The sequence below is a fragment of the Eulemur rufifrons genome, chromosome 15, assembly GCF_041146395.1.
Source record: "Eulemur rufifrons isolate Redbay chromosome 15, OSU_ERuf_1, whole genome shotgun sequence".
Classification (NCBI taxonomy): domain Eukaryota; kingdom Metazoa; phylum Chordata; class Mammalia; order Primates; family Lemuridae; genus Eulemur; species Eulemur rufifrons.
The window spans coordinates 98297105-98313161 of record NC_090997.1 but is presented as its reverse complement, the minus strand read 5'-3'; the positions used below and the strand labels follow the sequence as shown (position 1 = coordinate 98313161).

Below are 16057 nucleotides of genomic sequence, written 5' to 3'. Positions count from 1 at the left end.
CCCATCTAAAATATATACAGTGAAGAAAAACATTAAAATACTCTCTAAATCACTTAAAGGGGTGTGTGTATATACAAAAGTTTATATTAGTAGGAAATTTATTCAAATTCATTGGATAACAGTAGTATCCACACATTCCTATTAAACTGAATGCCTAGCTCAATAATAAATACATTTCTTTGATTCTAAGATATTTTTTATATTTTGACATCTCTGAAATAGGGATATGCCTACTACAATCACTGGCATGTCATATTGCAAGCATTTTCTATTTCTGAATGCTGCTTCTTGTCAACCAATGGCTCCTTATATTCAATGAAATATAGTATTTAAAAAGTACTTTTTCAAATTAAAAAAGGTGACTTCTTTTTAAGTGTAACAAAACTTCCCCCTCCCACAACAACCCTAAATACGTGGTTCCGTAAACTATCATCTTTTATGACTGAAAAATGGCAAATAACTGTAATGAAAACTAAAGTCTCAGGACAAAAGGAACTGTTGTGTTAAGAATGCAACAGCTTAAATAATGAATAGGTTTTTATCAATGAAATATTATATGAAGTTACTTCCAGAGTTTTAAATGATTAATTTCACACTTCCAATATTTTCATCTGTCAATACTTTCCACCTATTTGTCCACCCTATATTGAAATAAAATTAGAATAACGGAGCATTCTACCCATATTATGATGCAGATAGGCTACTTTGCTATAATGTAAGTTTCCATCTACAAAATAAATGATCAAGTACAGTATATGCACTTATGCTAAGAACAGAAGCCAATGTTTAATGAAATGTTTAGAGACAAAAAAACACTTAAAAACTAGTGGTTCAGTTTACTAATACTGCAGAAAGTCACATCATTCTAACATGTCACAAATTAAAACACTAGGTAATTTGGCGTCTAGTAGGTATTGCCTGCAGCACTTAAAACCACTGTATTAAAATAGTTAGGTTACTCCTTACTTATTTCTAATTGCTCGTGTTCTAGTGACAGAAATGTGACAAAAGCATCAAAAATGTGATAGGTAGGTCCCATGACAAATTTACCAAATTAAGACAATGAACTTTTCTATCATTTAAAAAGTGCTAAATGCAATTATCAGTTTTGGAAATTCAGTATGAAGATGAATACTCTTCTTTCACTTAAATACTATATGACAAAACAAGGACAAAGTAAGAACAAGCACACAGCAATTTCTTTTCAGCTATTTTAAAAAAGTGTCATCATACATTTCCAAGATGGGTTTCTAGATAATAGTACTGATAACTGATTAGGTAACTTTCACCACTAGAATCTTCAAACCAGTGCAACTCTTGTACATATTTTGTTTTCAAGCACACACAGAACCAATAGTGATAAAAAGCCTGGGACCAAAAATCACTAGAAAGTCTTACATTTTTAATTGTTACTCAATCTAAGTGAATGTCACTTAATTTTAATAATGGTAAATGCAAATAAAGTAGTGTGAAAGAAATCTTAGTAAAATTTTCCTAAGGACAAGGCCAATCTTTCCTGAACATTAAAACTTTGTACCCATGTCACAGTTTTTCCTAATTAACCTAAGGAAAAGATCTGAAACCAACTCAAATTATTGACTGAATTGAATTACCTTGGAAATAAACACTATTTAAATATTTCTACCCATTTCTACTCTCACCTACTTTTCCAAATAACAAAGTAAATAACATACTTCTGTTCAGAACTGTAAATAGATGTCCTTTATTTCTGGTCAGGAATCTCAAAGCTATTATAGCACTCAGTCATCAGAAGTAAGCAAATTTTAAATGGCTGGTGTGCTCTATCATTTTTTGGAGGCTTTACACGAGAGTTTAGAAATTTTAGATAAAGTAAATGAATTGTTGGAAATGCACAGAAAACAAAATCAATATTCACAGAACCAAATAAAAGCCCTCCATTAGAAACTTAAAAAAACACTAATGGTTATATATATATATATTTATATATATATATATATGTGTAAAACCCAAAGGGGAACAAACAGCAAATAAATGAAAATGAAAAACAAACCAACCCCAAATTTTGTTCCTACTCAGTTTACCTTGGAGGTTGCAGTATTACACAGAGCCTACAAAGCACATGATGGATATTTTATACCTGGTATACAAATTAATGTTAAGTCCACCAATACCACTATACATTTTGAGCAATTAAATTCACTTCAGGCACATGACCAAGTACTTTAGTGCTAGTACTATCTATGCAGAATAGCAAAATATAGTGTGAAACAAAGCAATGCAAGCATTTAGGTGAAATTTGGCTCCATACTAAATCTGGCTTCATGCTTAACTATATTAAAAATAAACTGCCAAACTGCCAATGTATTTCTTTACAATATTTCTTATTTTACCTTCATCAAGACTAAGAGCTTTAACTATGACCAATGTTAATTCTCTAATTTTCTATCAGGTTTTAAAGAATATTTTATTACCTAAACTTTTTCAACTTTCTATTTTCTCTGTATATGCATGAAGGTAGACATACAGAGAAACAAACAAACAAAAAAAAACTACGTATGATTTACACAATAAATATACATGGATAATACACACATACTAAGGAGACTGCATGATTTTTATAAAGTACATGCTTTTTCCACCACACTTCTTCATTGTTGTTATAAGAGTAATAGAAAACTTTTGCAAAAACTAAGCACATGCTGCTAATAAAGATTAAGGGTTTTAAGAATTTGTAGGTTAAAAAAATACAATTCCTAGAACACTGTTATCAAACAAATAAGTTTTATTGGCATCTAAAAACAAAATTCACCCAACATTGAAACGTACTTTCATATTTATGTTGTTGTTTTGTTTCTTTTTTACTCACTGCAGTATGAGGAACAAATCACAAACACTTACTTTGGATAAACAGAGACCATAGTGTAGATTTTACAAAATCACTTTTTAAAAATCTCTGTATTGTGCTCCTCAAATATCTAGAGCCAGTCTTTGCATAAAATATCACAGCTTTGTCTATAACCTTAAAATTCTGCAGCAGCCTAAAGATATGGGTAAGATATACCACCACTTGCTATTTTGAAATATATCTATTACCATATCCAACCTAATGATAGTATCTAAAAAATTCTTTCTTCCATAGGAAGTCTCTGACAAGCTGTTATTCATTTCTTTGACGTTAAAAGAATCTGGGGGCAACACTTATATTTTATCAGAAAAATTAAAAAAAAATGTTTACCTACCATGTTCATATTAAGAACAATGTCTATACAAGTCAGTTGTACAATTATTTTAAGAGAAAGGTGAACATGAACATCAGATTAACTTAATTCTGGCAGACAAAAGTGAACAACTATGGTCCAGTCAGCCATTAATCTATTACAGAGAGATGACAACTTTACAAAAGGTATCTTTTACCTACTGAGTGATGATTATGTCCCCTCAGTTTCTGTGCTTTCTACCACTGGTTCACTTTCTATATCAGCAACTGTGTCACTCTTCTCCTTGTTTATCTCACTTGAAGATGTCAGTTTTTCAAAAAGTTCAGGATCACTCTGTACTGGTAAAGATGGTGGCTGAGCATGTCTCTCTGTATTTTCACCATTAACCTGAGGCACGTTATCACCTTTTCGTTGAGAAGTGGCCCCTTCAAAATAATCAAAAACCCGAGGAGCATGAGGAGGGGGAACCCAAGCGTTTTGAATTCTATCTCGTCCAAGACGATTTCCATTCACTTCTCTGCAGAAATCAAAATCTCTGTCATCCCTATCCCTCTGCCTCTCCCAGGGTCTTCTGCGGTCATCAAAATCTCTGTGAACTTCTTGTCCAAATCCTCTGTTCCAAGGACCACTTCTAGGATCAAATCGATAGTTTCCAGACCGAAATCTACCTCTTTCTTCATGTAAGCCTTTTGGACCACCATAGACAGGTAGAACCCGATGCTCTCTCTCATCAAAATCTCCTCTATGCCCCCAGGGCTTCTCTGGATTAAAGCCAAAGTGGTCTCTTCGACCAAGATGATCTATACCGGGTCTCACAAGATTCTCTCTTATATCTACAGGAGGTCTTATAAAATGATCTCTACCATCTAATGGAGGCCTTCCAGGACCTTCTCTTGGATCAACAGGACGCCCAACCACATCCCTAACATCCATAGGTGGAGGTCTACTAATGCTTTCTCTGCTTTCTATAGGAGGAAAACGGTAATCTCTATCTCCTTCCTGTTGAATGTTATCATTCCCAAGTGGTATCCTTTTTTCTGGGTTAGTAACATTGTCTACACTTGGTCTTCCAGGAGCTAGAAAAGGTCTTTCTGGCTGACTAAAAATATCTCCTGGTGGAAAAGGTCCACGGGGTGGTGGATGAAGAGCTGCATCAAGTACTGATGGGGGAGGGATTCCCCGTTGGGGTGGTATTCCAGGCTGTATTAAAGGGAATCTTGGTCCAGGTGCCTGTGGTATTAGTCCTGGACGAATGTCTAATATTGGCATTGCAGGCATCCTCTGACTAGGGATATTTAAAGGGGGTAAATTTTGAGGTCCAGCTGGTGGATGTGTTCCCAGAAGTCCAGAAGTATTTGGAACATTTGGTGGCTGTACTCCTACAAGTCCAGAATTGTTAGGTATATTTGGGGGTAGCACTCCCAAAAGTCCAGAACTACTTGACACACTTGGTGGCTGTATTCCCAAAATTCCAGAGTTATTCAGAATATTTGGTGGTTGGGCTCCAATAATCCCAGAACCACTGGAAACATTAGATGGCCGGACACCAAGAATTTCAGAATTACTCGATACATTTGGTCTTTGGATTCCCAGAATTCCAGAATTGCTTGTCACATTTGGTGGCTGGCCTCCTAAAATTGCAGCGTTACTTGGAATATCATTTGGAATCACTAAAATGAAAAGAGGAGAAATAACCCAAAAAAACAGTCACTGTGGTATGAAAAGGAAACTATATTTATAATTATTAATGCTATAAATTTCCAGTAATTAGCTTAGAGTTAATCAGCTACTACATCCCCTATGAATCAAGGTACATACACTAGATACTAAATAAAAATTGAAGCTAAAATTATTAAAACTACATAGAGTGAAATTTAAATACTAAAATTTAAGTGGAGCTATTAACTAAAATATTTACATGAAAACTTTTAAGTTAAACAAAAATGTCAGGTATTATACTGGTTCTCCACCTTTAACAAAAATCTTTCTAAAGCGTAATTCTTAATATACCAATAATGAAGCCATTAAAAAAGGACTTGCTGTTTTCCAACACCATATTTATCTTCTAGACCTAGCTGGATAATACCTAATAGAAGTTAAGTTCCTGGTGGAAGTTAGTTACACCTAATACTTGCTAATTTTTATTTTCCTTTAAGTATACAGATATTGTGCAATCTTACTTTGACAACACCACAGTGAAGTAGTCCCAAAACACGAGAATATAGTAGGAGTCTTAATGGAAAGGTATTGAAATCTGTATTATCCTGAACAGAATGTCATATTTTTAAAGAGAAATTTTGGGACATAGTGCTTTCAAAAAATTACAGTATTTCAACATTGTGTATTGAATTGGTTACAAATGCATGCCACCCCAAAATTAAACACCAATACAGAGAGGTAATGTTTATGATTTAACTGTATTTGTAGGGTTGTGTTTATGTTATTTGTTTTACCTGATCTGGTGTTTTCACCAGAAGAAATCTGGTGGTCTATAAGATGAGGTACTTTTTCTTCAGGCTCTGCTTGTTTAGTTGGAGGATTAAAAACATTTCCAGCTGGCAGAGTGGAAGTAGCAAGACTGCTGGCAACAGAACCACCTGGTATAACAAGGCTAGCAAATCCAACATCTTTCACAGTTTCTGGGGTCATGGATAATGGCGGCTGCACTAAAGCTGTTTAAAGATGAGAAAAATATATTTCAGATTTAACTGGTTACTCAATTCATCTGCTAAGTTTTCTGGAAGCTTGAGTGTTTAATTTAATGCATCTATGTATTACTGAGCACTTTATATAATTTTTTTTTTTTTTTTTGAGACAGAGTCTCACTCTGTTGCCCAGGCTAGAGTGCCGTGGCTTCAGCCTAGTTCACAACAACCCCAAACTCCTGGGCTCAAGCAATCCTTCTGCCTCAGCTTCCCGAGTAGCTGGAATTACAGGCATGTGCCACCCTGCCTGGCTAATTTTTTCTATATGTTGTTAGTTGTTCTGCTAATTTCTTTCTATTTTTAGTAGAGACGGGGTCTTGCTCTTGCTCAGGCTGGTCTCGAACTCCTGAGCTCAAACGATCCACCCGCCTCGGCCTCCCAGAGTACTAAGATTACAGGCGTGAGCCACTTTGCTGGGCCACTTTATATAATTATTATTGCTCAAAATGATAAATAAGTCCTCATGAAGAGGCTAAATTATATTTAGAAAACTTTTTACTTTCTAAAAATAGGGGAAACCTACAATTTTTAAAAATATTTTCACCAAAAATGTTTAGTAAGGACCAGTACTTAAAAAGTAAATTCTAGTAATAGAAGTAATAATTTTCCAAGGGTACCCCATAAGTGAATATCTAAATACACAGAAAAAATTAGTGTAGACCGGTAAGTATGTATGAGAATGAAAATCTGTCCAATTCCCTTGAAATAACAATGTACTAGGGTCCTAACATCTACTACCTTTTGTTCAAACAAGGTTAGAAACTCATCACATGAGAATAGGTGAGGTGGACTACAAATATAGTTATAAACATTCCGTTTTAAAGAATAGGTAGAAAAATCTCTAAATGTTTATGTCATTTATATGTTAAAAAACTTAATTAGAGGAATAAAAGATAGTTATACAATTGTAACTGTTAGTCCAACTTATGTCACTTAGAATACTATTAAATCACACTTGGAGATTTTAGGAAATGTTTTATCTTCACATTTAACTCTAGATTACATGGACAAACTGTCAGCATATAACAGAGCTACAAAATAGGGATAAAATCAGCTGTGATGATGTATGGGAATTATGAAAATTAAATGAGACAATGAAAGCAATTTGGACAGCATCTGGCACACTAGTAGTTCTCTTTCTTAATTGGTCTCAGATTTTCCAAAATTAATAAACTAGGAAGAAATAATTGAGAGGCAGGCTCTAGGAAAAGGCTCTGTGAATGGTGAATTCAGAAATGACTCCTGAACACTTAGTCTAATTTTCTGAAAAAATAAACAGTTCTTTCTAACTAACAAACAATACCAAAAAGGAAAAATCTTAATGCTGTCTAAACACTGAAAGGGAAAATAACTTAAGAATTCAAGGAAAAAGGTTAGATTATCAAAAGTTTAAAATTTCTATATATCATATACACTCTTTATAACAAAGGCCTTTTCAGGTCTAATTTTTGAGGTAGCCTTGTTTAAAATACTGAAGATTTGTTTAGAAGCCTGGAGAATTACTGTAGATAAGCAGTAGACTGGAAGGACAAAATGAATAAAAGGGTATTTAACACTTCTGAAATGCCCAACAATAGGAAAAAGGAAATAGAATGGAGTAAGCTAATACATGTCTATATCCATTAACTTTTGAGTTGATCTGCATTCCTTTTGAAATGTCTATTCTAGCAAAGAAAATATAGATAGCAAAAGCAGGTAGGCTGGAGTGCACATTCCACAAAAATTTAAAAAAGAAAGTCACATATGAAGTTAAGAAGAGGAAATTATTACTTCAGGTAACCTTGATGACAGTAATTTGATTATACATCCCTAGGACAAAAAAAGCAACAGAGAAATCTTAGCCTCATCCAGTAGTCTTCTTGTTAGCAGTAACACTGGTCTCTTATCACTTTTAAACCACTGTGTGTGGATATATGTCTATACTGTAGGATAATGAAAATAAGCAATCATGTTAGTGTTTTCTGAGGACAAAGAAAGCAGCACAGAAATCTTAGTTTCATCCAGTTGTCTTGTTATTGGCAATAACATTGGTCTTACTACTTTCTAAATATTTTATTTATATGTCTATTTTTTAGAATAATAAATATAAACAATTGTTTTCAGTATATGAGAATAGGAGCAAGTATAAAAATCAAAGTAGCTAAGTATTAAATAAAAAGTCCTGTAATGTTAACTTTGTTTTTATAAATAGTGTATATTCATTATTTCTTTTCAAAATATATTTTTTCTAGTTTTGTCCACTAAAAATTCCTATACTCAATAAAAACCTAAGAGCAAAATGAAAATCTAGTAGCCAAATTGTAGTGTCTAAATAATATATTCCATTTGTGAAAATGGCTGATTCTCAGACTGGAGCAGGAAGACACAAGATTAGTCTGAGATATACTGGGCCAAAAACCTAAGCAGCTCTCAAAAACTAGTGCAGTCAACTCAAAAGGATAGAGAAGCAACATGAAAGGTCTCCCACTGTCCAGAGATGAAACAATTTGAACTTCAAAAAGAAAAATGAATTCAACTGACTGGAAGCAAAAATCTATTAATCCATAAACACTAAAGAAACTAAAGGAAAAAAGAAGAGGAAGGGGACACGGAAGCAGAGAGAAGAAGTAAGAGAAATCCTCTCCCCTCTTCAGTCACTGGATTATCACTGGAAATATCCACAGAACTCATTACTCTGAAAAATGACAATTAAGGGAAAGATTTAGTACCTACCCTGGTTTTTCCATATAAACTAAACTTCATGGGTAACTAAGTACTATTAACTGTTAAGAAAAAGTTCTCGATAAACAAACTCTAGGTAAGAAATGTGCAAAGACCACCATTTGCAACTAATGAAAAATAAATTCAAGCAACAATGGTCAATGGATGAAACCATCATATGAAAACTTGAAAGAAAATTTTTTTAATGACCAGGTTCCACTACCTGAATGCTCTGCTCCAACATAAATCATTAAAAATGGAACAAGACACCAAGAGTGAACCTTAAAAACTAAGGGCTTTGGGTGATAATGATGTGTCAATGCAGGTTCATCAATTGTAATATATGTACTACTCTGGTGGGGATGTTGATAATGACAGGCTGTGCATGTATGGGGGCAGGGAGTATACGGAGACTTTCTGTATCTTCTGCTTAATTTTGCTGTGAACCTAAAACTGCTCTCAAAAAATAAAGTCTACTAAAAAAAAAAAAAAAAAAAGTGGGACAAGAAGGCAATGCACAGCTCCTGATATGGTATAATAACAAGCCCATAGTTAGACTTTGCTTCTAGAGTATTCTTGCAAAAAAAGTGGAATCTAAGCAAGACTTTGCTAACTTCCATTTTACATGAGATTCAAAGAAAGGAACAAATTTGATACCACAAATAAGAAAAAAATCCAATCCATTATTTGGGATCTTGTATACAGAACTGAACTGTTTCTTCAAGTTATGCATGATTCAGAAAAGGGGGCTTTGGGCAGGATTGCACTAGATTAAGACATTTAATAAACAAAACAAAAAACAACACAAATATGATGGGAGGACCTTCTTTGAATTTTGATAAAGCAATCATAAAAAGACATTTTGAGGCAATCAAGCAAATATGAATGTCATATGATACTGTTAATTTTTTAAAAATCATCTAACATGCATTTGTCTAAAAACTTTCATAATAAAAAAATTAATAGTTCCCCAGAATGAGGACCAATACACTAACACTACCATGAATAAAGAAAATTCTAAAAGTAGAAAACTCACATGTTGGTACTACTGGTGGAATCGCAGGGGGTGGTACAACAGGTGGGGGAACTGGAGGCGGCATGAAACCTATGTGGAAAAAGAAGCCCCCCCCAAAAAATAGCACAAGAAAAATTACTTGTTTTAAATCAAAGATTTCAATAACTACAAGTGAAATTCCACATTCTTAAAATGGTCTTTTATTACCATGATCTCCTATTTATGGATACATTATTTTAAAAATGCCTTTTATATATGCTACCTTTATCTGATCCTTAGTAAGGCAGGTAAAGCAGAGAGATCCTAATCATAGGCACATCTTATTTATTAATATTTACTCATTCAAGTCCTGTGTGTGGCATGTTCTACAATGTTATAAAATCAAAGATTAATAGGAGCCAGGTAACCTGTTTATATGCCTGAATAGACACTGCATGGGAAACTTAAACATTATATTTCAAGCTATTGATTACTTTATATGTAATAATGTCATCTGTCAAATATGCCATTTTATTTCCTTGATACATATGCTGTTTACCCACTAGATCAAAATATCTTCATTAGCCTTGCATGAGATATTGTTTTAACAATTGAAATAAAACTTCAATATTGGCTTTTTAATGATTTTAAATATCAAATGATGTAACTATAAATCTGCTCCTCTGCATTTTTGAAGTATAAAGCCACCATTAAATTTAATTAGAAAACAGTTACTAAAAATAAGGAAGAATATGTGATTTTTCAACAAATTAATAATACTGACTTTATCAAGTCTATGTGGTTTGATTTCTGAAATAATCATTTAAAATATCTTCCTAAATAAATTTTAATTTTCAAATCACAGATATAGAAAATTCTTGGCAAAGTAATTTTTCAGTATTTAAAATATAAACAAGATGTTGAGCATGGTAGCTCAAGCCTGTAATCTCAGCTACTTGGGAGGCTGAGGCGGGAGGATTGCTTAAGGCCAGGAGTTTGAAACCAGCCGGGTCAACATAGTGAAAGCCTGCGTCTGTCTGTCTGTCTCTCTATCTCTATATATATATAAAAAGATAAAATTCTTATTAAAATCTGTATCAACTTCCAATCATGTATTAAACCACAATTTATAAGACAAGTAAATTACAGCCATTCTCAGATGATAAATTTATTTTAGTCTTGCTGACAGTTTTCAGGAACTCTAATGGCTAAGAATAAAAATTACAGAAATCAAAGAATGACTTTTCTTATGATAGGCAAATCATGAGTTCAAAGAAAAAAATTTAAAAATATATATATATATACTCTCTGATCGCTTGTATCTCTCCATCACTTTTCTAACCTCCCGTGATCTAATACTAAAAGCTCTATCTCAAACTCTATAAACAATTTATATGTATTTTGTTGGTAAGATCTGTGTTGAAATAATCTAGTTTTTACCTGGAAACACTAATTCAAGGAACTTTTATTTATTAGTATTTTATTAGGTCAAAAAAGTATTCCAAATGCACCTGGCCTTTTAAAATATAATTTCGAATGTCAAAATGGAACCTAATGATTTTTAGGAGGGACAATCTAGAGATTTCAATGCAAACTTTCTGATGAAAGGGTGATAATTATGGATAACTTTCAAATAAAAACTTCAAAATAAATTTTACATTATTTTATGAGTAATGATTTCCAATGATTTTAAAGGAATTTCATTTCTTTTCTCTGTAAGTGTTTCTTAGCAGTCTGCATCCTGGGAACAAATCAGAAATGAAAACTCTTCCAGTCCCACCACAGACCTGATGGAGCAGAAACACCAGAGGTTGGGCCCAGCAATCTATGCTTTAAGAAGCCCTCCAAGTGATTTTGATGTATGCTAAGGTCTGAGAACCACTGCTCTACAGCATTTATACCTAGAAAAAGAACTTTAATGATATTCTAAACAGAGTTCAAATATTAAGACTAAAATTGCTTACCAGGTGGTGGCTGTGAAGGGTTAAAACTTGCTCGTAGAAAAGGAGGTGGAGGGATTGGACTGAATCCAGGAGGAGGAACTGGCATCGACACAGGAAATGCTGGTGGGACCAAACTAACTGTAGGCACAGCTGGAGCCACTGGAATCTTTGGTGGATAGAAAAAAGTCCACTGATCAGTTTATTCACCTGCAATGATTACATTCTGGAACAACTCAAGGTAAATTATTTCTATTTCTTTCTTAGGAAGGTAGCAAATGCCATTTTAAAGACTTTTTTTTCTTTCTTTCCTTTTTTTTTTTTTCTAACTTGTGGGTGAACCTACTTAGGGTAAAAAGAAGGTAATATTATTCAAAAGAGTTTACCTAGAGATTGTGAAATCTACCTTACATTTAAGAGATATAAAGTAATGGTCACCTAGTTGAACACTGAATATCATGCTCAATTTTAAACTTCCATCTCCCACTAAGCTTAATAATACCTACTTATGCTATGCAACCTAACTACCATTAGGAAGCAAGTCAACAAGAGCTTTAGAATGGCTCAAATTTCTCATAAATTTCTAATCCCAGCATAAGTGTCTTTTGCTCACTGTAGGTACAAAAAAATCCCAAATATTTATCTGTACCATAGCTTTACCTCTCTTCTGAACTTCACCATTTCCCAACTGTCCTTCCCAAAAGAACTCTTCCCACAGTTTTTCCCATCCTCAGATAATGGTAACTTCATCTTTCCAATTTATCCTACCAAAACTCTTGCCTCTCTGCTTTTGCTCACAACTCTAAATCCAATCATGCCAGGAAGTCCCACAGTCATACCTTGCAAATAAACCTAATATCTGACCAGTTCTCATTACCTCCACTACTACCAGTCTATTCTGAATCACCATCACCTCTCACCTGGATTGCTATTAATACAACTGTCTTTTAACTCATCTCCCTTTTATCAAAGCTCATTACAGCCTATTCTCAAAATAGTAGCCAGTGCAATCATTTAAAACTGTAAGCCAGATCAAGTCACTCCTCTGCTCAAAATCCTCCACTGGCTCCTCATCCCATTCAGAGTAGAAACCAAAGTCCTTACAGAGGTTTATCTTCAACTAACCTGCCTCTCACTGGCTTTACTCTAGCCTACTTACTGTTCCTGGAACACAGCAAGCATGCTCCCAGCATAGGTTGTTACCTATGCCTGGAATGCGCTTCCTCAGATATCCACATGGTTAATTCCCTAAGGGCATTGCTCAAATTTCACATTCTCAATTAGGTCTACCTCACCGTTCTATTTAAAATTATAACCACATACCCAGACATTCCTGATCAGCCTTACACTACCTTTTTCCTTCCATAGACTCTCATAGTCTTATTTATTTTACATTTTCTGTCTCCTCTATCGAGAATGAAAAGTTCAAAAGGGTAGGGATTTGTGGGTTTTCCCCCACTGATGTGTCACAGACCCAGCACTCCATAAATATTTGTTCAATAAACAAACATTTAAATATGAATGAGATCATTTCAAAAATAATTTTTTCAAAAATTGTTTGACTAAACTCATTAAAACAACTTATTGTTCTGTCAGTTTGACTTCTCAGAAAACCATGAATCTAAAGAAAAAAATCATTCACGTTCTCAGAAGTAAGTAATACTTCCATATTTACATTTACTTTAAATTTAATGTGTTTAGCACAATGATACCCGAGCATTAGCAACATTTTTTTAAAGAGATTTAAAAAAAAAATTCTTTTGCCTAATACTACTGACAAATATTTATTCTAATTTGGACAATTTCCTCTAACTTTTATAAAGTAAATACATGAGTAAAAACAGAAATGTAAAACAACACATTTTACAAAACAAAACAAACCACCCAGCACTAACCTGCAACATAGCAACAGGTGGAGGGAAAACCTCTGCCTGGGTTGTGACCACTGTCTCCTTTTCAACTGGAGGTGGACTCTGAGTTGTCTGGACCGTCTCTTTAACAGGTTCTGAACTTTTCACAGTTTCCCATTCTAAACAAAATATTTGATATTGATTTCCTTTGGGTTGGTGCAACTTCATCATTTTCTTCTACATATATTCATTTCATATCTAAGTCTTTCATCTACCTTGGCACCTCTTTAAGATATATCCACAACTATAGGTGCCACCCTAATTATTGCTCAGATAAATCTGATTAGGATACCAAGGAGTCCAAAAGAACATGACACATGAGACATAAATAAAACATACTAAAATATTTAATCTAAAGAAAACACTTAGAAGGGATATAATAGATGTGTATCTCAATGGCTATCTGATACAAGAGGAACCAACCTTACTCAATTTTTTTATCACAAGGTACAACAAAGAAAGACCAACTAGGAAAGTATTAACCCAATACAGAAAAATCCGTCTGAAAATACAGCTACTCAGAATTAGAACAAGCAAGCTCTAATGGTTCCTCCAAGGTTTCTCTATCTCATTTAGAGTAAAGATCAAGTAGAACTACTAAGATATTACATAACTTTGCCTCTCCGCCTTTATCTTCTACTACTCAGTCTGCAGTCACTTTGCTTAAGCTATACTGGTCTCCTATTTTTGAATATAGCCTTTGCACTTGCTGTTCCCTCTGTATAGAATGCTCTCTCCCCAGAAAGCTTCGTGTCTAACCCCTTCATTTATCACTCTCTCCATTAGACTTTCCACAACCACATAAAAAGTGCAATACCTCCACAGCCACACTGTTCATCTCCCTTCCCTGTTTTTTCTTCTTAGAACTTAACACTGAAGTACAATATAGTTTATCTATTTTGTATTATCTATTTTTTTCTATATTATCTATTATTTCTATAACATGGCTGGCAAACTTTCTGTGTAGTAAGTATTTCAGGTTTTATGGACCATATGTTCTCTGTTGATACTATTCAACTGATGTTGAAAAAAAAAAGTCATATAAAATAGTAAGTGAGCATGGCTGCATTGCAATAAAACTTTCTTTACAGAACAGGCTACCAGCAGGATTTGGCCCATGGGCAGCAGATTGTCAACCTCTGTGCTACACTCCATGAGAAGAAGGATTTTTGTCTATTTCTTTCACAGCTATAATTCCAGTTCCTAAAATTAGGCCTGGCACACAGTAAAAACTAAAATATTTATTGAATGAATGAATGTCCTGGAGAAACAGCTGTGGGGGGGAAGGCGGAGGGGGTGGACTGATGGGAAGAAAACAACTGAAAAAAATGTTCAAAAGCTTTACATTGGCCTGAGAAGTAAAATATTATGCAAATTAGCTGATTTTGTTGAACAGAGCTAAGATGTGAAGAAATAAGGTATCTATCCTATTTCAGTTCTTTTCCACATGTCAATTTTAAGATTTCTTACTGGTTATAACTACTAATCATTTTATTTTAATTTTTCTTTTTTGTCAACCACCTGGCCAATTGGAATAACTGCTAACCATTTTGTGAATTTATAACTTGAATCTTCCAAAATAAAGAGACAAGTTTTTTAAAAGAGCAGGCTAGATGATCATTTGGTATTCTAGAAGGTATTCTAACACTGTATGAAACTGAACCAGAGCTCTCCAAACTAAGCTTCTACTCCTGCTATTCCCAATATGGATACTGTTCAAAATAACGTAGAGTTTTTCAAAGAAGCTTCCCAAGTCCTCAGTCCCCACTTAAATTCAAGAATTAGAAATATTTAGTTTTGAAAAGCCTTCATATACGCAGCTGTATGTTAAATATCAAAAATTTTAAAAAGACATACATGAAAAATGTTGCTACATTTATAAACTTCTAATCTATACTTTGACCCCTATGAAATAAGACCCATTAAGTATATATATTAGACACAGTAGTGTTTCTTTTCTCTTTTTTGGGAGATGAATCCAGAAAATAAAATATACACAATTTACCCTCCCACCCAAACTCATTTCAATTAACAACTTCTAAGAATACTTTTTTAACAATAAAATGACCTCAGGGTTCTTACCAGTATTTACAGTCTCCTGATCAATCATGCCTCCTTCTGCAAAACCTTCCAAGTCATCCACTTTAACTTTTTCCCATGGTATATATGTAACCCCAAGATCCACATCCCAGAATTGTTTGTATTCGGTTTTTACACCTTTGTTTAAAGCCCAAGCAATCTATAGTGAACAGGAAGAGGAAAAAAGGAAACTCATAAATATATACTGTAAAAACAAGGCAAAAAGTTCAAAATTATATGTAAACTATGTAGAAACAAATATAATTAGTTGTAGAAAACAGTTGGTGCCTGTAATCCCAGCACTTAGAGAGAGTAAGGACGGAGAATTTCTTGACGCCAGGAGTTTAAGACCAGGCTGGGCAACATAGCAAGGACCCGTCTCTAAAAAAAAAATAAAATAAAATAGCCAGGCATCGTCACGCACGCCTGTAGTTCCAGCTTTTTGGGAGGCCGAGGCAGGAAGATCACTTGAGCCCAGGAGTTTGAGGTTGCAGTGAGCCATGATTGCACCACTGCACTCCAGCATGGG

At 34.1% G+C, this 16057-nt stretch overlaps 1 protein-coding gene across 1 annotated transcript in view; it reads right to left on the bottom strand.

Annotated features, from left to right (window-relative positions):
- Positions 1-16057, bottom strand: part of LOC138395858 (rho guanine nucleotide exchange factor TIAM2-like) — a 415009-nt gene that overhangs the window by 322245 nt on the left and 76707 nt on the right. Inside the window, 6 exon segments of the mRNA XM_069488873.1 lie at positions 3401-4870; positions 5654-5872; positions 9642-9710; positions 11564-11708; positions 13435-13568; positions 15532-15688. Of these exon segments, the coding sequence (XP_069344974.1) occupies positions 3401-4870; positions 5654-5872; positions 9642-9710; positions 11564-11708; positions 13435-13568; positions 15532-15688 (2194 nt within the window).